Source organism: Phacochoerus africanus, chromosome 15 (genome assembly GCF_016906955.1).
Source record: "Phacochoerus africanus isolate WHEZ1 chromosome 15, ROS_Pafr_v1, whole genome shotgun sequence".
NCBI lineage: Eukaryota > Metazoa > Chordata > Mammalia > Artiodactyla > Suidae > Phacochoerus > Phacochoerus africanus.
In genome coordinates, this window is record NC_062558.1 from 13,822,717 (window position 1) to 13,846,642 (window position 23,926).

The following is a 23,926-nucleotide window of genomic DNA, read 5'->3' on the forward strand; positions in this document are numbered from 1 at the left end:
TATCTCCAGATTGGATTATAGTCTGGAGTCCTGGGAGCTGGGATTTCAACCTTTTTTTTTTTTCCCCCATTTTTGACCACCATGGGGCATATGGAGCTCCCAGGCAAGGGATCAGATCCAAGCTGCAGTTGTGACCTAAGCCGCAGTTGCAGCAACACCGGATCCTTAACCCACTGTGCCAGGCCGGGTATCAAACCCGAGTCCAGGCACTCCCAAGATGCCAATGATTCCATTGCACTGCAGCAGGAGCTCCTCGACATATGAATTTTAAGGGAGGCACAATTTAGCCTGTAACAGTGGAATTACAGAGAAATGGATGTAATTGAGAGACAGAAGAAGTTGCATGGAGTTCCCGTCGTGGCGCAGTGGTTAACGAACCCGACTAGGAACCATGAGGTTGCGGGTTCGGTCCCTGCCCTTGCTCAGTGGGTTGACGATCCGGCGTTGCCCTGAGCTGTGGTGTAGGTTGCAGACGCGGCTCGGATCCCGCGTTGCTGTGGCTCTGGCGTAGGCCGGTGGCTACAGCTCCAATTCAACCCCTAGTCTGGGAACCTCCATATGCCGCGGGAGTGGCCCAAGAAATAGCAACAACAACAACAAAAAGACAAAAAACAAAAAAAAACAAAAAACAAAAAAAAGAAGTTGCATATAGAGGTACTATGATTACTAAGCCATACAGGATGAGCGGGCAGATTTAAGTACGGGTCTGAAAGTTCAGGGGTGGAAGGCTGCCTTGGAAAGCCATCCACCTGCTGAAATCACAGGAGTGGAGGAGATTGTCCACAGAGAATGTGTGGCAAGAAAAGCAGAGAGGGCCTTGGGGAACTCAGCCTGTAAGAACAACAGCGTTTACAGCCACTTGGAGGGAGGAGAGCTGGAAAAGGAGGCTGGCAATGGCCAGAAGCACTGGTGGAAAACCGAGAGCGGGTGCTGATGTGGAGTATGGTCCCAGAATGTTCCAAAGAGGAGGGATGCCTCCTGATTCGAGGGGATCCCTCCCCGTGGCTCCTGATTCTCTCACTCCGCCCACAGCCTCAGGAACTGATCTATCCCTTGCCTGCTCTCCCCCATGGTCATCTTCCTCCCATCTCTGTTTGCATCCTCCCCACCCTAAAACCCTCTAAATAAACCACAGCCACGAAATGCCCTCCGTCTACTCAGATTCCCTTACCCTACAGTCACCACCCCGTTTTCCTCGCATTCGCAACCGCAGTCCTTGTTATTCAAAGAAGGACGGAATGGAGCATCCAGTGATCCATGTATCCTCAACCTGACACAGCTGTAATCCATGTGTACAGGGGAAGCTCCTGTTTCCCTATGGTCTTATAAAACTTCTGATACCTGATGTGTGGGTTTTTCCATACCAAGCACTTCTCCAAGTTTCAGTGGACATTGATGGGGCGTTCTGCAGTTGGGTGTTTTGTTGTTGTTATTTGGTTTTTAGGGTCGCACCCACAGGATATGGAGGTTCCCAGGCTAGGGGTCGAATTGGAGCTACAGCTGCCAACCTACACTACAGACACAGCAACACAGGATCTGAGCCATATCTGCAACCTACACCACAGCTCAAGGCACCGTTAGATCCTTTAACCCACTGAGCAAGGCCAGGTATTGAACCTTTGTCCTCATGGATACCAGTCAAGTTTGTAAACTGCTGAGCCACAACAGGAACTCCTGTGTATCCTACAGTTAAACCCAGTTCTAACACTTAACTGCCAGGAGTTATTGCCGACCCCACAGGTTAAGGGTTCAGTCCCACAAGACTCCCCCCACTTCAGTGCCATTTGCAAGTCGAGGTTGTTGTCTGTGCTTCTAACCAACTGGTTATAAACTGGGGGTTCCCTCAACCCCCTCCTCAGGTTTGGTAACTTGCTAGAACTGCTCACAGAGTACAGGAAATTGCTTTACTTACTATTACTAATGTATTAAAATGATACAACTCAGGAAAAGGCAAAAGGAGAAGATGCATGGGATACAATGTAGGGGTTGGGGGCCCAGCTGCGGTCTCTCCCTGGGTGCACCACCCTCCAGAACTCCCGTGGGTTCACCAACCCGGCCGCGTGCAGAACCCCTACAGCTGGGGTTTATACAGAGGCTTCATCACATGGGCAGGATTGACTCACACATTGCTCCAGCCCCTCTTTCCTCCCCAGAGGTCAGGAGTAAGGCTGAAAGTTCCAACCCTCTCATCAGGCAGCTGGTGCTCCTGGCAAGAGGGCCCTGTCCTCGGAGTTTTCCAAAGTCACCTCGTTAACACAAACTCAGGTGGAGTTGAAAGGGGATTGTTTTGAACAACAAAAGATGCTCTTTCCACCTTTATCTTTTCAGAGCTGTTTCAGGAGCCAGGAAAAAAAAATATGTGTATATATATTTTTATATATATATATATAAAAGCACAGATGTTCCTATTCTTCTTATCATTTAGGAAACTACAAAGGGTTTAAAAGCTCTGGCCGTAGATCTGGATAAAGATCAAAACATATATTCCTCATTTTATCATAATATCACAAGGCTCCCAAGTTATCTGCAAGGCTTGTTCCCTCCCTCCCTCAGGGCTTTTCTGTCGCCTTGTCCCTTGTCCGTGAGACCTCCCTAGTCACTCTGTTAAAAACCACACCTGTGGCCTCCCTAACCTGCACTTCCTATGCCTGTTCCCTGCTTGTTTTTTTCCGTAGCACTTAGCATCATCTGATGTAGTCTATACCTTCAGGATTTAGAGTTTAACCGCTAGACTATAACCTTAGGGAGGAAATATAGTTTCTTTCTTTCTCTTTCTTCCTTCCTTCCTTCCTTCCTTCCTCCCTCCCTCCCTCCCTCCCTCCCTCCCTCCCTCTCTCTCTCTCTCTCTCTCTCTCTCTCTTTCTTTCTTTCTTTCTTTCTTTCTTTCTTTCTTTCTTTCTTTCTTTCTTTCTTTCTTCCTTTCTTCCTTTCTTTCCTTCTTTTTGTCTTTTTAGGGCCGTATCCATGGCATATGGAGGTTCCCAGGCTAGGGGTCGAATCAGAGCTGTAGCCGCCGGCCTACACTAGAGCCATTGCAACGCCAGATCCCAGAACCACTGAGCAGGGACAGGGATTGAACCTGCATCCTCATGGATACTAGTTGGATTCTTTTCCCCTGTGCCATGATGGGAATTCGTATAGTTTCTTTTTTATTTACTCCCATTTCCCAATCCTTAGAGCAGGGCTGGTGTAGCAACCAGAGCTAATACACACTGTGATGATGGCCAATCCTCACAGCAACCCCGATTGTTGTATAATGGTACAACTGTTGTATAATGATACAACTTTGTGGCTCAGCAGGTTAAGAACATGAAATAGTGACTGTGAGGATGGGGGCTTGATCCCTGACTCACCCAGTGGGTTAAGGATCCGGCTTTGCCTCGGAGACAGTGCTGCCATGGCATAGGCCGGCAGCTACTAGTCTGATTCAACCCCTTAGCCTGGGAACTTCCATATGCCACAGGCATGGTCCTAAAAAGAAAGGAGGGAAGGAAGAAAAAAGAAAGAGAATAACACCTGTTGTATAATAATATCCCCTGTGTAGAGATAAGGGAAACTCTGAAAGGGTAATAACTTTCCCGAGGTCCTTTCTAGAAGCAGAATTGAAGCTAGGTATGTCTGACTCCAGAACCCACACAGAGACCACCTCCTAAATAATGCAGCACAGTAGAAACAGAGGGACAACTTTCAGGAGCAGCAAGTCCCTGTGTGAACATGAAAGGTGGCCAAATGTATCCGACAAAAGGTCTGGCTGTCGTGCAGATGTTGGTGAGGCCCTTGCAGCCATAAGGTCCAGTGATGCCGGTAGGCTTTGTCTGACTGCCTGGTAACAGCTGCGTAAATGCCAATGTTGGAAGAGGTTCTGAAGCCAGTTTTTGGCTCGGCAGGAAGAGTTATGATCACGGGGCATATCTGTCAGGAGCACTGGGGAGTGGGATGGGTGGTCACACAGTGGTACCAGGAGGCTGTCTCCCTGAGCTGGGTGACTTGCCCGGGCATGCTTGGAAGATTTAGTCAGTTTCCCAAGGTTGCTGCTCGGCAAACTGCTCTAAATGTAGAAATTATGAAATTTTTAGGGAAGCCTAACCTTTCCCACTGCTGTGAAGGCAAGAGGAATGCGATGGAAATGCAATCGTCATGTTTGAACAAGTGCAACAGTCCTGCCAGGGCTCAAAGTCAAGGGCAGGGTCAGGGAAAGGTGAGCTGGCCCCACCCTCAGCTTCCTGTGCTCTGGGCCTAGGGGGGGCATTTCTGGTTGACCCCTGGGGTGGCGACTTCAAGGGCCCTGCCACAGTTCCCTGCTGGCCTCTTTCTCCTGCGCTCCCCAGGCCTGTGCACACTTCCCCAGCCTCTTGCTTCTGAGCTCTCCCTGCCTTCTCCAGGAAGCCCCAAGGGTGGATCCTCAGATACCACCAGCGCCTTCTCCCCTGTGCAGCCCAAATGCACAAACTCTGGGGGTTCAGGGCAGTCCGGCCACATTAGCACCCTTTCCAGAACCTAGCAGGTGGCCAGTCATTCTCTTGGCTCCAGATTTCCTGGATTCAGTCAGACTCCAATCTCCAGCTTCCCAGGGATCCCAGAAACCCTCTACCCTCGGCATGAGTGATATTTCTCAAGGTGCTCCAGAATGATCTGGAAGCAGCTGCTAAACTGCTGAGACCTGGCTCCCTCCCCTCCCCAACCCACTGGATCAGCATCTGAAGGCTGAAGCCTGGAAATCAACTAGAGTTGCCAGAGAAAATACAGGACACCAGGTACACTTGAATTTCAGATAAAAAAAATGACTATTTTTTTGGAGTTCCCGTCATGGCACAGAGGAAACGAATCCGACTATTATCCATAGGTTGTGGGTTCAATCCCTGGCCTCGTTCAGTGGGTTAAGGATCTAACATTGCTGTGAGCTGTGGTGTAGGTCACAGACACGGCTCAGATCCTACGTTGCTGTGGCTGTGGTATAAGCTGACTGCTGCAGCTCCAATTCAACCTCTAGCCTGGGAACCTCCACATGCTACAGGTGTGGCCCTAAAAAAAAAAAAAAAAGAATGTCCTAAATGGAGCTCCCTGGCAGTCTAGTGGCTCTAGTCACTGCTGTGGCACGTGTTCAATCTCTGGCCCAAGGAACTTCAACATGCTGAGGGTGTGGCCAAAAAAAAAAAAAAATTGCCTAAGATGTGTTCCCATTATGGCTCATTGGGTTAAGGACCTGACTTGTCTCCATGAAGATGTGGGTTTGATCCCTGGTCTCGCTCAGTGGGTTAAGGATCCAGCATTGCCACAAGCTGCAGCATAGGTCACAGATGTGGCTCAGAGCTGATGTTGCCGCACCCGTGGCTGTGGCCTTAGCTGCTGTTCCAGTTCGACCCCCTACCAGAGAACTTTCATATACCACAGGTACAACTGTAAAAAGAAAAGAAAAAAAAAAAAAAAAAAGAATGTTCCAAATGTTGCATGGGGTACTTGGTACTAAAAACATATGTTCTTTATCTGAACTTAAAGATTATGTAGGCAACCTATATTTTTATTTGCTAAATCTGGCAACCCAGATGTGCACCCAACAAGCTCTACAGGCTGTATATCAAAATTAGAGATCTGGAGTTCCTGTCGTGGCTCAGTGGTTAATGAATCTAACTAGGAACCATGAGGCTGCAGGTTCAGTGGGTTAAGGATCTGGCATTGCCGTGAGCTGTGGTGTAGGTCACAGATGTGGCTTGGATCCCGCATTGCTATGGCTCTGGTGTAGGCTGGCGGCTACAGCTCTGATTCGATCTCTAGCCTGGGAACCTCCATATGCGAGGGAGCAGACCAAGAAATGGCAAAAAGACCAAACAAACAAAAAAACACAATTAGAGATCAGCTGGCCAGGACTGTGGAAAATAAAGTCACCTGGATAATGTCACCCTGAGGAACTCAGAAGCGTCAGCCAGACAGTGTCCCTGGGCCACCTATGTCACCATGAACTTGCTTTCCTCTTTGGATTTCCATAGATTCCTTACATTCCTGAAGTCTCTCTCCACACTGGGGCCATGTTTGCCCAGTTCCAGGGAAGCCTTTCTCATGGACATCTACAGGAATGTCGCCCCCTGAGGTTGTGGCTGTGCATGGTGGCTCTGTCCCCACAGGTCTGTCCCTCTACCAGTTCAGTCCATTGGTATCGTGTAGAAGCTTAGCCAAAAAAATGCTGGACAGTGGATGAGTGTTTCACAGGAGCTAGGGCTCAAGTCTTGTTACTAAGAGGGATGCAGACCCAGAAGGAATGGGACTTCCTCAAGATAAGCTGTGATTTTTGTCCAGATACTTCCAAAGAAAATAGAAAATGAGGAGTTCCCATTGTGGCTCAGCAGTAACAAACCCAACTAGTAACCACGAGGATGTGGGTTCGATCCCTAGCCCTGCTCAGTGGGTTAAGGATCCGGCATTGCCATGAGCTGCAGTGTAGGTGGAAGATATGGCTCGGATCTGGTGTGGCTGTGGCTGTGGTATAGGCTGACAGCTGCAGCTCCAATTTGACCGTTAACCTGGGAACCTCCATATGCTGCAGGTGCAGCCTTAAAAAAAATAAAGAAAAAAGAAAATGAGCAGCAGTTTAGAGTGGGCGTGCCTGTCATTTCTGCTGCCCGCCAGTGAGATTAACTGTCATCTGCCAACCTCTCAATGAAACATGGGGTCCAGGCTCCTCCATGCATAGCCCACCCGTAGAACCCAAGCAAAGGAGAAACCACCAGTATTGGTTGTGGGTAGCAGGTCTAGGCACAAGCAAGGGATGAATCCAAAGGAAGAACAGAGGGAAAATCCGGAGCTTCCCGGGGCAAGACTGGGGTCAGGTGACCTGGTGTGCTTTGGGACCTTTACCAAAAGCAGGTAAAGAAAGGCTTAGCCTTTGATCAAGGCCATGGTGGATGAGATATCATTTGGAACAGGTGGGGAACACTGCACAACAGGCTTCGGCCCACCCCCGGGGCAGGGGGGCGATGCCTTGATGCTGTCAAATGGCTGCCTGCAGGGGGCCAGGTCCTGGGGACAAAATAATTTCTCCTCCCAGAAAGTAGCTGAAGCCATGCCCTTGGGATAGTAAAGAAGGTCCCCAACCCAAGTCAAATGATCTTGTTTTGAGCCTCATCAATTTCCTCTGAATGTTATTACCCCTTTTTTGCAGACGAGAAAACCGAGGGGCTGAAAGCAGACACAGCTAGTCTAGGAAATGACCAGCGGTCAGTTTGGGAACTTCCTTAGCACCTGATTCATGGGCCCCAATCATTGGGCCTGGCCAGGGGTTAGGAAGACCGTACTGAGGATGCTTGGGTGGAGCCCACCCAAGTCAATGTCCACCCAAGTCGGGGGGCTAAAAGTGCGGGAAAAATAGTGAGGTCTGAGGGGCTGATGTGAGCAGAGATGGGCTGGGTGATCCACCTCCAAGTCTGATCTTTCCATCCTTAGAAATGGGCGGGGACCTCCCTGAAGATTTGGGGGCCAGGTGGAATAAACCCGAAGGAGTGGGAGCAGGGATTGTCACCTTCCAGGCAGAGTTGGGAAGGGGGGCGGTGCCAGGACCCCTGAACCCAGCCTACGGGTCCAAGCCCGAGGCCCAGGTCAGAGGCCTGAGCAGAGAATGACGTGAGCATGCGGACCGCAGCCCTTCCAGGTGCAGAGGCCTCCAGGCCTCCAGGCCTCCCGGGGCGCCTCCCCATTCCCAAGGGTCCAGCTGGGCAGCAACCCCCTCCTCACCCACCGCCACCTCCCCCAGCCACAGAGGACCCTTGACAGTGCAGGCTTCATGGAAGAGGAGGCATTTGAGGGTAAAAACCACTAGGTATGACAGAGGCACAGCAAGATGCCCACTAGAGGACTCGTGAAGGGCGGTCATGCCCAGGCCGGTGGAAAGGGAAGCTCTGACAAGAAGGCCGCGAAGGCCGCAAGGCTGAGGCCCCTCTGGGATGCAAACCAGCCAGAAGAGAAGCCTACATGACTCCACCCAAGTTCTCAGACCACAGCCCATTGTGACATCGCTGGCGGGACTGGCTCAGGGGGGGAGGCCTCCTCAGCCAGCCAGAGTCATTCCCCTCAGCCCCGGCCTCCGTGACCTCCCAGGCCAACAGCCATGATGAGCAGGATGAGGGCCATGCTTCTGTGGTCACTTTTGCTGCTCATGGCCCAGGCCGAGGACCCACATCTCGGTACGTGGACGCCAGCCCGAGGCCAGAGCAGCTCTCCAGGCAGGGCCAGGCCCTCGGGCAGCCCTGCTCACTCCCTCCCATCCCTTCTGTGGTGAGCATTAGGGGCCGAGGGAGAGAGGCAGTGGACCAGCTCATGGGTTAGCTTGTTGGCTGCTGAAAGGAGGGCTCACAAGAGCAGGAGCTTCAGGTTTCCATGCCGCCCTCCTGGAAACCACCTCCCACTTCCCTTCCTCCTTCTCTTGGCCCCACCCTCAAATTCAATCTGGCTGACCTTAAGTTTCGGGTTTTGAAATCCAAGACTTTACCCCTGAATGAATGATGGGGGGCCCAGAAACACAGGCCCAGAAGGAGCTGAGCATCAGCCTGATTCTTTGATGCATCAGAGGAACAGGGATGGACGCCAGGAGCTGCAGGTGCAGCGCAGAGGCTGGGCACACCCCTGTGTGCAGGCAGGTGGGGCTCCTCAAAGCTCCTGATTGGTTGTTTCTCTCCAGGGGGGTGGAGGAGGGTGGCTGAGGTCAGAAGGAAGCTATTAGGAGTCAAGTACTTTCCCGAGTTCAATGCCCACACTATCACGTTGGGCTCTCCACTCTCAACCCTACAGGTGCATGAGGAACTCTGAGCCTCAGGGAGGTTGGAGATTGGTCCAGGGTCACACAGCACAGAAAAGGTAGAGCTGGGATTGGCCCCAGTGTGACTTTAGTGCTGCATTTCCCGGTCTGCACATGGTCTCCTGTATCCCTGGCTTCATTCTGGCCTGGCCTTGGCAACACTGGGTGAATAGGGGGCAGTGGGTGGTGTGGGGAGAAAATCAGCAGAGCTTGCCTGTCTGTGAGCGGGTCCAAACACCACTGACAGCCCGAATCTCGTCTCACCATTTTGGCACTGCCTCCATCACGGCTTAGGGTTTCATAGCGTTCGTCTCTAAGTCCGCATCAATCCACATCAGAGGTGTGGGCTCTCAAGATCAAGGAAAGGGGGCCTTTGGTACAAGGTGACAACTAACCTGGCTTGAGGATTTACTCTGTGCCAAGCACTGTGTTGGGCGCTTCAGCACCCATTATCACATTTAATCAGTACATCTGTTTTATAGGGTAGGAGTTCTCTGGTGGCTCAGTGGGTTAAGGATCCAGCATGGTCACTACTGTGCCTTGGGTCGCTGCTGTGGCTCAGGTTTGATTGCTGGCCTGGGAACTTCCTCATGCCATGGGCAGAGCCAAAAAACAAAACACAAAAAACAAAACCCAAAAAATTAAAAAACAACAACAACCCTATTTTATAGGGTAGGTATTAGCTTATGTCTGTTTGGGGAATGAAGAAAAGGAAGAAAAGCAAGAGTAAGTCATTTTCCCCAAATCATTCAGCAAATAAGCCACAGATCCAGGATTTAGACTTGGGCAGTAGGACCCTAGAGCTTGTAACGGTGCCTGACAAGTGGTAAACACATATTTAAGTTTGATAAATAAAGGAGAAACTGCCGACCTAAAAGTCCTGGGAAAAGACTTTGTATGTTTCTAACAGCCAGCGGAAGGCTATGGACACATACCAATACATTTTCACTCCTTTTTTTTTTTTTTTTTTTTTGATTCTATTGATTGATTGATTATCTTTTGAGGCCTGCATCTGAGGCATATGGAAGTTTCCAGGCGAGGGGTCCAATTGGAGCTGTAGCCGCCGGCCTACATCGCAGCCACAGCAACGCTAGATCCGAGCTGCGTCTGCGACCTACACCACAGCTCACAGCAATGCCAAATCCTTCACCCACTGAGCAAGGCCAGGGGTTGAACCTGCAACCTCATGGTTCCTAGTCGGATTCGTTTCTGCTGTGCCACGACAGGAACTCCACTCCATTTTATTTTTAAAACAAAAATACCACCACTGTGTTCCTCCCACCCATACAAGGTCCTTAAAACCTCTGAGTGGATAGTTGGAAAAGAAGCATCAAGAAAGGGGAGGGTGGTTCTTAAGCTCTTTGAATTCAAACTCACTGCTTGTTCCAGAACATAAGAAACACAAGCAAGTCAGCAAATACTTGTGTGCTCCTCTTCCTGGGGATGAGGGGCTGGGTCTGGACTCTGTCCAGAAAGCAAGTTTCTCTTCCCCACGGGCAGCTGCGGTTTTTGCTCCCAGCCTCCCAGGATACAGCATTGCTTGGCCTGGAGCAGAATATTCTAACCTAGAATAACTCAGGGCTTCCAGGAGGTTCCAGCCCTTTCCCAGCCACCCTTCTGGTTTCCTGTGTGCATTGTTTGTTCTTGCTGCTATAACGAACTACCACGAACTTAGTGGCTTGAACGAGAATTTCTCTTCTTACAGTTCTACAGGAAAGAATCTAACCTGGGTCTCCCTGGGCTAAGATCAGGGGTCAGCAAGACTGCGTTCCCTATTGAAGAAGGCTCCAGAAGGGAGTCTGTTGCCCTGCCTTTTCTAGCCTAAAAAAGTCACCATATACCTTGGCTTGTGGCCCCTCCGTCTTCAAAGCTGGCAACAATGCCTCTCCTGGTGCCTTTCTTTTGTAGCTGCATCTCTCTTCTTCTGCCTCCCTTCACCGCGTTTAAGGACCCATGTGATGACATTGGGCCTGCTCAAATTACTGGGCTAATCTCCCCCTTTTAAATTCAGTTGATTAGTCACCTTAATTCCATCTCCAAAGTCCCTTTGCCTTGTACAGTAACATAGTCACAAGTTCCAGGGTATAGTCCCTTGGGACATGGACGTCTTTTGGTGGGAGGGCGTTATTCTGCCAAACATTCCAGGGCTGGCCCTGGGCAAGTCTTTTCCTCTGATTTCTCTTGGATGAAAACAGAAACAAACTCAGGGAAATGACTGACCTGTCTGGAAGAGAGACAGAGCCAACCCTTCTGACCCACGTCTCAGACTCTGCAACAAATATGAAGCATCTGTTGGCTTACTCGTGTTCCTAAGGGTGTTTCAGTGGGTGGTCTCAGCTTCTCCATCCCTAGAATGGGTATAATGATAGCTACTTCAAGGCCTCCTATGGATATTGACTGAGTTTTGTATGTTTTCTCTTCCTTTCTCTTCCCTTCTACCAGAATGTGGTGAAAGACCCCTTTTTGAGGGAGGAGCTCAATATTCCAGAATTATAGGGGGCATGGAGGCTGAGGTGGGTGAGTTTCCATGGCAGGTGAGTATTCAGGCAGGAAATGAACATTTCTGTGGTGGCACCATCATCAGCGAGTGGTGGATTATCTCCGCGGCTCACTGCTTGTTGTCTGAGGAGATTGTGTAAGTACCAAGAACCCGTGTCCTTGTTGCTTCTGACGGGGCGGTGGTGGGGGGTGGGCAGGGGACCCCCACGCTCAGCCGGACCAGGCTACCGAGGGTACTCCTAGAGCTGGTCAGTCCTGGGTCACACATCCCCACCCCCTAACCCTGGGGATGAGGAAGCTGTAAACCCAAGGCTGGCTCAGCTATGCCCTCCTGGTTGTCACCCAGCATCAGTAACTATGGCTTCCCTGAGGTCACACACTGTCCTGTACAGGAGCCTCTGTGACTCAGTCTGTCCCTCTCTCCTCGGACACTCAAGTCCCTCCAGGAGGAAGTCCTCCTGATTCTGGAAGTCTGGGTTCCTGGGCTGTCTGACACCAGACTTCCTTGCTCCTTGTAGAGTTTTCTCTGCACTCCAGGAGATTGGAAGAAAATAGAGAATTTACTGATGACTAATTCTATGCCAGTGACCTGCTAAGAAACTACCTGCATTAACTTATTTAATCAGACAACGACCCTGAGGCCAGTAAAATGAACACCCTTATTTTATTATGTATTTATTTATTTATTTTTATTTTTAGGGCCATATGGGCCCTATGGAAGGCATATGGAAGTTCCTAGGCTAAGGGTCAAATCAGAGGTATAGCTTCAGGCCTAAGCCACAGCCACAGCATTGCAGGATCCAAGACTCTTCTGTGATTTACACCACAGCTCAGGGCAACCAACTTAACCTACTGAGTGAGGCCAGGGATCGAACCCACATTCTCATGAATACCAGTTGGGTTCTTAATCTGCTGAGCCACAATGGGAACTCCTGAGTACCCTTAATTTAAGGAGAAGGAGTTGTTCCCATCGTGGCGCAGTGGAAACGAATTTGACTAGGAACCATGAGGTTGTGGGTTCGATCCCTGGCCTCACTCAGTGGGTTAAGGATCCAGCGTGGCCGTGAGCTGTGGTGTAGGTTGCAGATGTGGCTCGGATCCAGCATTGCTGTGGCTGTGGCGTAGGTGGGTGGCTGTAGCTCCAATTAGACCCCAAGCCTAGGAACCTCCATATGCTGCAGGTGTGCCCCCCCCACCCAAAATAATAAAATTTTTAAAAATAAAGAAAAGGAAAGTGAAGTCCAATAAGTTTGGGTGACTCCCCCAAAGTACACGTCTACTAGACAGAAAGAGGATTTAAATCCAGTTCCAGCACTTGCGCTTTCTGCTACTTCACCTCAAGAAAGTTTGAAGATACACAGAAAGAGGAACTTTAAAGAATTAATCAAAAGCCTGGGGAAAGTTTTCCCGGGGTGTAGGAGCCTTGATGCATTTGCTCCCATGCGATATTTAAGGATTGCTGTTGGAAAGTTCCTGGCCATTCTGCCTGGAGGGAAAGTCCTGAATTATTACTGAAGTTTCTTTCTGCTTCTTCAGTGGCAGGTCTAGATGAAATTCGGTTCCTGATTCTTGCACGGGTCTTCTGGTGCATGAGTACAAGAGTTTATTCCTAGGAGAGATGTGGAATCACAGGGCTTGTGTGTCTTCAAGTTCATTAGAAAATGCCAAACTATTTTCCAAAGGGATCGCACCAATTTAGATTTCCACCGGTGGTGTATAAGTGTTAAAATCATCACCAATCCTCGCTACTTTTCAGAATTTTTAATTGTTGCTTTTCTGGTAGGCATGAAAGATGATTCTAATTGTAGTGTTAGTGTGCACTTTTTGTTACTGCTGCTAAGTGCATATTTTCAAGTGTATTAGTATATTTTCTCTTTTGAAGTGTATGTGCAAGTTTTTTTTATTCTATAAATAAATTCGTTTTATAGGATCACTTTATATATTCTGAATATTAAACTTTGGTCAGTTGTGTGTGTTGCAAAAAAAAAAAAAAAATTCTGTTCCAGAATTTCTAAGTTGCTGGTAGACAAATTGATATAATAATCCTTACCTATCTGAGGGCTAGTTTGATCTGTGCCAAGTAGGCTCTTTGGGGGCCCAAAGCTAAGTCCTGCCTTTGCCCCACGAGGCTGGAGCATCTCATTTACGTCCCTGGGACGATGCTGGTGCTGTATTCAGCCACACTGGCTGTTTCACCCCCGTTCTCTATCTTTTTTTCAAATTCTCACATCCTCTGAGCAACAGCCCCAGTTGGACAAGTCTGAAAGGCCCCTGAACTACATGGGATTGAGGTTAGTGGGGGGCACAGCCAAATCTATTTGCCTTGTCACTTTCCCTCCTATTTTCTCCTCTTCCTCTGCCCTGAGGCTAAGAGAACTGAGAGTCGTGTTGGGAACAAATAGCTTAATCAGCCCATCCCTGGATATAAAGGGAGTCACACGGATAATTCTTCACAAGGACTTTCAAAGAAGCAACATGAACAATGATATCGCCCTGCTCCTGCTGGACACGCCCATCGAGTTCAACAACCTGAAAAAACCCATCTGCATGCCCAAGCAGCCCAGCCCCTCCACGTGGCACCAATGCTGGGTGACAGGATGGGGGCAGATCAAAACTGGTACGTAACTGGTCGTCATCTCCTGGGAGCAGCTGGGGGGAGAGCCACAGCAAGGGCATCTGAAGATGGACCAGTAAACCTAAAGGAGAGGGAGGGGGGAGAGGGTGAGCGGGCTGAGGAAGGAGCAGGGTGAGGGGGCTTGCATTAGAACAAATCCCTGCACACCAGAAACTTACCGAGGCCTAGAGTTCCCACTGTGGTGCAGTGGACACAAATCCAACTAGGAACCATAAGGTTGCAGGTTTGATCCCTGCCCTTGCTCAGTGGGTTAAGGATCCAGTGTTGCCGTGAGCTGTAGATGAGGCTTGGATTCCGAGTGCTGTGGCTGTGGCATAGGCTGGAAGCTGTAGCTCTGATTCGACCCCTGGCCTGGGAACCTCCATATGCCAAGGGTACGGCCCTAAAAAGCAAAAAAAAAAAAAAAAAAAAAAAAAAGAAGAAACTCAACAAGGCCAGATCTCAGCCTCTTCCAAGTGCCAAGGAAACATCCCCCGCAAGGCCCCGAGCCTAGATGCCAGGTGTGTGAGCCAGGCCCTGGGTGTGGTCCTATCCTGCCTGCACAAAGCAGTCTTATTTGTTTAATTGAATTTAAATGCTCCAGTTTGCCAGGGGCTCTCTCCTCTCTCCTGTCATATCTCCCTGCTTCACACATTGATGTTTCCCACATGGTCCCTAGAGGCATTGAAGATGCCTGCCCTGCTTCTGATGGTCCTGGAGTGGTGCCCAGCCATTCTTAGAAATGAATTTGTTGTTACTTGTTGTTACGTTGTCACTTGGCCAAAATAGGAGGAACTGTCCCAGGACATAAAGGGATTCTGAAAGCCCCGCTGGACTGTCCCCAAAGAAAACTCAACAAAACCAAGAGCATATAAAGTAGGGGAGGGATGGGAACAGCACGGCACTAGCTCAGGCCTGAACAAGACTCTTGGTCCTTAGAGATGCTTTGCAATGAGCTGGGGTCTGAAAGATGACAGGTGTTTCAGAAGTTTGGTAACTAGGAGGCAGCTGATGTTACACCAGTTCAGGGCTCCGGGCACGACTCAAAATTTAGAAGTAAGGAAGAGGCAGATGGGTGCCTGCAAGATTACAAATACTCAGTAAGGAGAAGGCTTTCGAAATCTCGGGGTAGTCAGAGTTAATGAGATAGAGAGAAGTCCAGACAAATTCCTGGAAGCTGGCAGTCCAGCAGGGCCCTTGGCAGACACTCCTGTAAAGATTCTCAGCCAACCTACCTTTGTCTGGGGGACCAGAAGCTTTTTCACTGGGATGGCAAACCCCGTTTCTGCAGCCCTACATTAGAGGTGTCCTCCTTGCCTAATAGAAAATAGTGATAGGCGAGTATGCTGAAGGGGCAGGATTGTGCTGAGAAGTGAGCCATAGCAGGTTCCAAGAAGTCAAGTCTGTAGGACTATAGGAGTCAAGTTGAAAGCTGTCTTTTTTTTTTTTTTTTTTTTTTTTAAATTTAGGGCCACACCTGCAGGATATGGAAGTTCCCAGGCTAGGGGTTAAATTAGAGCTGCAGCTGCCAGCCTACCCCTCAGCCCTAGCAATGCTGGATCCTTAACCCACTGAGGAAGGCTAAGGATTGAACCCGCATCTTCATGGATACTAGTGGGGTTCGGTACCACTGAGCCACAACAGGAACTCTAAGTTGGAAGTTTTGGAGGCAGGACTATGATTTTGAATGGGAAGGATAATTCAAGCAGATGGGGACTTGTTTGGAAGAGCCTGGGGTGGTGGAGTGAGTAAACTACAAGGGATGACTAGAAGGAAGTGGAAGTGAGATTCTGTTAGGATGTGGAGAAAAATGGATGAGTGGCTGGCGGGACACAAGCATGGGACTCAGGTATGGACCAGGTGGCCTAGGGCACACACAGTTGCATTACTGGCACTGGGGTTGCTGTTCAGTGACTTTTCTTTTTTCTTTTTTTTTTTTGTTGTTGTTGTTGTTGTTGTTGCTATTTCTTGGGCCGCTCCCGCGGCATATGGAGGTTCCCAGGCTAGGGGTTGAATCAGAGCTGTAGCCACCGGCCTGCGCCAGAGCCACAGCAACGCAGGATCCGAGCCGCGTCTGCAACCTACACCACAGCTCACGGCAACGCCGGATCGTTAACCCACTGAGCAAGGGCAGGGACCGAACCCGCAACCTCATGGTTCCTAGTCGGGTTCGTTAACCACTGCGCCACGACGGGAACTCCTGTTCAGTGACTTTTCTAATGGGCTTTCTCTGTGGCTCAGGTACCAAAGAGCCCATGGAAACTGAGCTGATGAAAGTGCCCATGACCATCGTGGACTGGGGAAAGTGTTTAAAGGAATTTCCAAAACTTACCAAAAATATGCTGTGTGCTGGTTACCAGAACGAGAGCTATGATGCCTGCCAGGTAAGTTGGGTGTATCCCCCTCCCTACCCATACGGGCCTCCATCCCCTTGGGGCTGCCAGCGCAAAGGTGTCCTCTCTCCACTGGGAATGGACAATAAGAGTTAGCAAAAGGGGCAGGAAGCAGGCTCAGACATGGGAATAGAGATACAGTCTCAGGAATACTTCCTGTCAGGTCCTTGGGAGTCCGCACAGGCCTGGGAGTCCATACGCGACCCTACATAAATACTTCTGGTTTCTCCAAGGAGGACCCCAAGACTTTTTTCATGCCTGAGACTTTTAAAAAACACAAAGCCAAGGAGGTTTTGAGATACATGCAAGGAATTGTTTTACTTCACTAATATTAGCTGCCTGTGTTGAATATACTAAGTCCTGGGGATCCAACCATTGACGAGACACGGTTTCTCGCCTGAAGGAGCCCATAGTCTCCGGGGCAGGCAGTTGGGTAAATAACCATAATGCACTGCAGTGTGCATATGAGTTTCATTGAGCCAAAGTCTGGTAGCTTAAGTTCTCTTTAATAAAATGAACACAGGCTTTCCCGTCATGGCTCAGTGGTTAACGAACCTGACCAGCATCCATGAAGACATGGGTTCGATCCCTGGCCTCGCTCAGTGAGTTAAGTGCGTTGCTGTGAGCTGCGGTGTAGGTGTCAGATGGAGCTCGCATCCTGCGTTGCAGTGGCTGTGGGGTAGGCCAGGGGCTACAGCTCCAATTCGACCTCTAGCCTGGGAACCTCCATATGCTGCAGTGTGGCCCTAAAAAGATTAATAAAAATAATAATAATAAAATGAACACAAAAAATTTTTAAAGAAAAGCATTTTTTGATTGATGCTAGAAAAAATAGGCATGGTGGGGGGGTCCTCATAAATTAGCTTCCTCTGACTCTAAGGATGGCAGGGACTCACCCTGAGGGAGATCACTCTGTTGAGCCCCCTTAGTCCTACGCATTGGCTGGGCAGTGGATATGGTCATTGTTGCGAAACTGTAAGTGCAGGTGTTAAACGTTCTGCAGAGAGATGAGAAGACTGTCTTATGGAAGGGCTGTGAGGTAAGAAAGAGTGGATTCCAGGAGTTCCTGTTGTGGCTCAGCAAGTTAAGGACCCAATGTAGTCTCTGTGAGGATGCAGTTCCATCCCTGGCCTCCCTCAGTGGATTAAGGATCCAGTGTCGCTGTGGTTGTGGCATAGGCTCCAATCAGACCCCTAGCCTAGCTACTTCCATGTGCTGCAGGTACGGCCCTAGGAAAAAAAAATAAAACAAAAAAAAACTTGGAGTTCCCGTCATGGCTCCTTGGAAACTATTCTGACTGGTATCCATGAGGACATAGGTTCTATCCCTAGTCTCTCTCAGTGGGTTAAAGATCCAGCGTTGCCGTGAGCTGTTGTGTAGGTCGCAGACTCAGCTCGGATCTGGTGTTGCTATGGCTGCGGTGTAGGCTGGCAGCTACAGCTCCAGTTCCACCCCTAGCCTGGGACCCTCCATATGCTGTGGGTGAGGTTCTAAAAAGACAAAACAAACAAACAAACAAACAAAATTAACTCAAAATGGATCACACCCTTAAGATGTAAAACTCTGAAAAATTTTAAGAAAGAAACAAACATAGAAAGCCTTTGGGACATAGAATAACACCAAAAACATAACTCATAAAAGGAAAAATTGATCAGAGTTTCCATTGTGGTTGTTAAGAATATGACTGCAGGAGTTCCCATGGTGGTGCAGAGGTTAACGAATCTGACTAGGAACCATGAGGTTTCGGGTTCGGTCCCTGCCCTTGCTCAGTGGGCTAAGGATCTGGTGTTGCCGTGAGCTGTGGTGTAGGTTGCAGATGCGGCTCGGATCCCGAGTTGCTGTGGCTCTGGTGTAGGCCGGTGGCTACAGCTCCGATTCAACCCCTAGCCTGGGAACCTCCATATGCCGCGGGAGCGGCCCAAGAAATAGCAACAACAACAACAACAACAACGACAAAAAAGACAAAAAAAAAAAAAGAATATGACTGCAGTGGCACAGGTTTGATTCGCCACCCGGGACTGTGTGTTAAAAGGTCCAGTTACCACAGCTGTGGTGTAGGTCACAGCTGTGGCTCAGATTTGGTCCCTAGCCCAGGAACTTGCATATGCTGCAGGTGTGACCATAAAAATTTTTTTTAAAAAAGGAAAAATTGATCAACTGGCCCTCATCTAAATTAAAAAGTTTTTCCTGTGTGAAAGGCCATATTAAGAGGATGAAAAGACAAGTTACTGATTAGGAGATAATATCCAACCAAGGAGCTGTACACAGAATGTATAAATAACTCTCAAACTCAACATAGAAAAATGAACTATCAAATTCAAAAATGGGCAAGAGATCAGAACAGACATTTCACTGAAAAGGACATACAGATAGAAAATAAGAAAATGAAAAGGTGTCAACGTCATTTGCCAACAAGCAAATGCAAATTAAAACCATAATCAGATATCACTACACACTTCTCAGAATGGCTTAAAAAAAAATAGTGACAACACCAAATGCTGACAAGAACACGGAGAGACTGGGTCACTCATACATTGCTGGGGGGAGTTTAAAAGTCTAATCACTCTGGAAAACAATTTTCTAGTTTCTTTAAAAATTGAATGTGCCCTAACCTAGCAAATACTACTCTTAGGCATTTATTCCGGAGAAACGAAGGCTTGGGTTCACACAAAATCCTGTACAGAAGTGTTTACAGCAGATTTACTCACAGTAGACCAAAATTGGAAATAAATAACCTTCAAGACACAGACAGCTAAATACACTGCGGTACATCCACAGGAGGCAATACCATGCTGCTGTGATAAGAAGCAAACCGTTGATCCTTGCAAAAACGTGGCTGTGTCCAGCGCCGTCTGCTGTGTGAAATAAGCCAACTCGCAAAGGTCCCACCCTCTATGACTCCATTTACATAACATTCTTGAAATTATAGAAAGGGAGAACAGGATTAGTGGTTGCCAGGGCCTAAGGAGGGTTTGGGGGGAAGTGGATGTAGCATAAAGGGGCAGCATGAATGAGGGATCCTTGTCATGATGGGCATGTTCTGTATGTTGATTGTATCAATGTTAATATCCTGGTGGTACTACTATAATACATGTAATTCGGCAAGATGGTATTATTGGGGGAAATATGTAAAGGGCACATGGGATTTCCCTATATTAGTTCTTACAACTACACATCAATCTACAATGATATCAAAGTTAGAAAAGAGAGGAGTTCCTGCTGTGGTGCAATGGTATCAGTGGCATCTTGGGGGTGCTGGGACGCAGGTTCGATCCCCAGACTGGCACAGTGGGTTAAGGATCTAGCATTGCCGCAGCTGCGGCTTAGGGGCTCAGATCTGATCCCTGGCCCCAGGAACTCCATATGCCAGTGGGGCAGCCAAAAAAGGGGGGAGAGAGAGAAAGCTTTTCAATAACAACGGTTAAGTGAAAATCTCTCGGATCGTAGCCATGCCGCAGACCTAGGGATCAACCAGTTCATACTGGAGCAGGAGACAGGGATCCAATATCAATTGAAAAAGGGAAACAGGAGTTCCCGTTGTGGCTCAGTGAAAACAAACCTGACCAGTATCCATGGGGATGTGGGTTCTGGTGTTGCCTCGAGCTGCAGTGTTGGTCACAGAAGTGTTTCGGATCTGGCGTTGCTGTGGCTGTGGTGTAGGCCTGCAGCTTAATTCCAGTTCTAGCCCTAGCCTGGGAACCTCCGTATGCTACAGGTGCAGCCCTAAAAAGACCAAAAAAAGAAAGAAAGAAAGAAAGAAAGAAAGAAAGAAAGAAAGAAAGAAAGAAAGAAAGAAAGAAAGAAAGAAAGAAAGAAACAGGGAAACGATATTTAATAGTAGGCTTGTAAAGAGAGGGCGTTCCAGAGAGAATTTGGGGGAAACTGTGGTTCAGGGAACTTTGAATATTTCAGAAGCCAGAGGTATCAAAGGAAGAGCGTGGAGAAGCAAGCAGAGAAAGGTCACTAAGGGAGGCTGTGCCATGCGTGGGGACTTGCTGTTGTCCCAGGCTGTCACCCCCCTGCTGCTCACCCAAGAATATAAGAATCAGGCCCCATCAGTATTTACACCTGTCCTTTCAATCTCTTTGATTCAACACCAGTCCCTATTCAAATGGTCAAAGCCAATTGCGGCAACATTTGAAATAACCCAGTGACATCTTGGAGGACATTTTTCTGTACCTTTTGCTTCAATGGCTGGATCTACCATCTGGAGTTTAGTATTTTTGCTCCAATCCCTCCCCTATCAAAATGTACTTTAATGAAAGCTTCTAAAATTAATCATCTATTACTTAAGAGTGCTATAAATAAATGTGCTGTTATCATTTTAAGCCTTTTAAAAAATCGTGAAGTGAAAAGCTTTGCTCTCTGTTTAGAAAGCTTTCTATTGCTAAGAATAAGCTGACAGTGATCCAGTCAAGGACATTTTTCTGAAATTATATAACATTATCATCACATTGAAAACAGATAAGCCAGGCAGAAAGTCCCCTAGGGTTTAAAAATAATTGCCCTTAAAAATAAAATCACACTTTTAAATGTAGCAAACTTGAAAATAACACATAATCACATAATTAAGGAAAATTGTAATTTTATGATAAAAAACACTTAAATATGTTCAAAGTAACGGCAATATGATTATGCTGTGCTTAAAATACAAATTAAAATTAAACACAATGGAACTTGGTGGTTTACTTTTTCTAGCACTCTTCCTCTTTGTAATCCCTTAAGGTTATAGGACAAAAAAAAATGTTCAACTTAAAAAAATAATTTAGGAGTTCCCGTCATGGCTCAGTGGTTGACGAATCTGACTAGGAACCATGGGGTTTCGGGTTCGATCCCTGGCCTTGCTCGGTGGGTTAAGGATCCGGCATTGCCGTGAGCTGTGGTATAGGTCATAGACGCAGCTTGGATCCCGAGTTGCTCTGTCTCTGGCATAGGCTGGTGGCTATAGCTCCGATTAGACCCCTAGCCTGGGAACCTCCATATGCTGCGGGAGCAGCCCTAGAAAAGGCAAAAAGACAAAATAATAATAATAATAATAATAATAATAATAACAAAAATAATTTAGGTGTTCCTGTTGTGGCTTAGTGGTAGCAAACCCAACTAGTATCCATGAGGATGCAGGTTCCACCTCTGGCCTCGCTCAGTGGGCTAAGGATCTGGTGTTGCTGTGAGCTGCGGTGTGGGTTGCAGACATGGCTCAGATCCCATGTTGCTATGGCTGTGGTGTAGGCCGGCAACTGCAGCTCTGATTCGACCCCTAGCCTGAGAGCCTCCATATGCTGTGGGTGGGGCCCTAAAAAGACAAAAAAGAAAAAAAAAAAATATATATATATGAGTCGTAGACCCGTGTGATTCATCCCTGGAGGGGGACACACATTCAGAAAAGCTTAGCTCACTACCCCCCTGCAAACACCCACACCAAAGAAATGAAAATGGAATCCTTCTTTCTCACTCTCGGAAAGAAATTAAGGGACACCCAATTCACATCCACAACCCTAACAGCACCCCTTATATCCTGTGTTTATTCCTTCCCTTTATAGCTCTGTCCCTTCTGATTTAAGACCCCAAAGCTGGTCAGCCCTTTCCTCTAAGCAGTACTTTCCCTGTGTTCTGGCTCCCTCTCTCCTCGATGCTTAGGGAGTTATTTTCCCACCAAACCCTCCCCCTCCTCCTCCCTCTCCAGTCCAGTCCCATCCACAACCCACCCTCTACCCTGCATGCTAAGATTCCCAGAGCCAGACTGACAGAGGGGGGCACACGCCCCCACCACGGGGCCAGGATGGATGGGCACGGATTGGCAATGACGCCATGTCCCTCTATGGTCTGGAGTGGGGAGATTGATGGACCCTCTTCTACTAATGAGCTGGGCTCTGTCTCAAAGGGACAGTTTGGAATGGGACTCTCGTGAGTTCCCACTGTGGCACAGTTGGTTAATGATATAGCTTGGCTCTGTGGCTTACCAGTTCAATCCCCAGCCCTGCACAGTGGGTTAAAGATCTGGCATTGCCACGGCTGTGGTGTACATCACAGCGCAGATCCAATTCCACCTCTGCCCTGGGAAATTCCATATGCCATGGGTGTGGCTGAAAAGGGAAAAAAATAAATAAAATGGGACTCACTACTGTTCTGTGTTCTCTGTCCACAGGGTGACAGCGGGGGGCCTCTAGCCTGTACCACGCAATCTGACAAGAAATGGTACCAGGTCGGCATCATCAGCTGGGGGAGGAGCTGTGGGCAGAAGAACACCCCGGGAATATACACTTCACTGGAAAACTACACACTCTGGATCAAGAACGTGACTGAGATGGAGGGAAGACCCTATAGTGTCAAGAAAATAAGAGGCTCTCTCAAAGAGAAACCAAAGAGCTCCCGGGCCTCACAATTCCTGGAGCCAGAGAGCCCCAGATTCTGGCTCCAGCTCTGCCTTCTGCTCTCCATGCTGTTAAAGGCCATTTTCTACGGATAATAAAACAGATGCTATTCTGTAACCAAGGAAGGTGTGTGAGAATGAGCCACCAGCAGAGAGACTGACTACAGATTAGAGCTAAAGGCTAGAACTGAAGCCAATAACAGAAAGAACCAGAAGTCAGGCAGGCTGGAGCCATGGTTTAGGGACTGGGCTTTAAGTCCCTTTAGTGACTCTCTGCATTGCAGGTGAGGTACTGAACTCAAACCATCTAAAGCCAAAAGGGTTGTTTATAGAGGTACATGACAGGGGAAAAAAAAAAAAAACTGGAGTGGTAAGTTGGCTGCAGGCATGGCTGAATCCAGGAGTCCAGCAGATGTTAACAGAAACTGTTCCCCCAAAAGGACTTCTAAGCAGTGGCCATAATGAGCACTAGTAACTTCAGTTTGCATCCTACCAGCTTAGCAGCCTCCGTAGAAAGAGACTTAATCCTGATAATTTCAGCAAAAGTCTGTGGTTTCACTCTCTTGACACATAGGCCATGGCCCATTGCTGCTACAGTCACTGTGGCCAACAGTAGCACTCTCCTGGGCTTGGCCCAAGTCGCATGCCCACTCTAGGAGCCAGCCAAGGGCCAGCCACCCAGAACTCTGTGCACTGATAGTGGGTGTTGGTGATGCCTGACATAGAAATTAGGGGGCTGTGGACAGAGAAAAGGGACTAGGGACTGGAAATGCCCTTTGATGGTGGACATTCTGGCTGGCCGACCTCCTAGTCAGCCAAATCCCAGGCTCTCAGGAGCTCCTGAAGAAATGATGTCCAGGAGTTCCCGTTATGGCTCAGTGGTAACGAACCCGACTAGTATGCATGAAGATGCAGGTTCGATCCCTGGCCTCACTCAGTGGGTTAAGAATCCAGCATTGTCATGAGCTGTGGTGTAGATATGGCTCAGATTCAGCATTGCTGTGGCTGTAATGTAGGCCGGCAGCTACAGCTCCAATTAGACCCCTAGCCTGGGAACCTCCATATGCCACAGGTGCAGCCCTAAAAAAAAATAATAAATAAATAAAAGAAATGATGTCCAGAGATTGTTGTTTTAAGCCCACTGGAGGGATAGGGATAGAATAGGAAAAGAGAGAACTAGGAATCTCTTTCTGAAGAAGCACCATCCAGCCGGTAAGTCATGGAAGAGTCCAAGCTCCTCTTCAAAGCTTGGCTCTTCCTAAATAGCC

At 48.4% G+C, this 23,926-nt stretch overlaps 1 protein-coding gene across 1 annotated transcript in view; it reads left to right on the forward strand.

The window, feature by feature from the left end:
• Nucleotides 1-22,996, forward strand: part of LOC125116324 (serine protease 55-like) — a 39,849-nt gene extending 16,853 nt beyond the window's left edge. The window contains exons 4-10 of the mRNA XM_047761440.1: nucleotides 7,640-7,793; nucleotides 8,063-8,171; nucleotides 8,503-8,624; nucleotides 11,225-11,417; nucleotides 13,648-13,898; nucleotides 16,137-16,279; nucleotides 22,434-22,996. Coding sequence (XP_047617396.1) covers nucleotides 7,640-7,793; nucleotides 8,063-8,171; nucleotides 8,503-8,624; nucleotides 11,225-11,417; nucleotides 13,648-13,898; nucleotides 16,137-16,279; nucleotides 22,434-22,754 — 1,293 coding nt within the window. The 3' untranslated portion in view covers nucleotides 22,755-22,996. The remainder of the gene's footprint in view (nucleotides 1-7,639; nucleotides 7,794-8,062; nucleotides 8,172-8,502; nucleotides 8,625-11,224; nucleotides 11,418-13,647; nucleotides 13,899-16,136; nucleotides 16,280-22,433) is intronic.
• The last annotated feature ends 930 nt before the right edge of the window (nucleotides 22,997-23,926 follow it).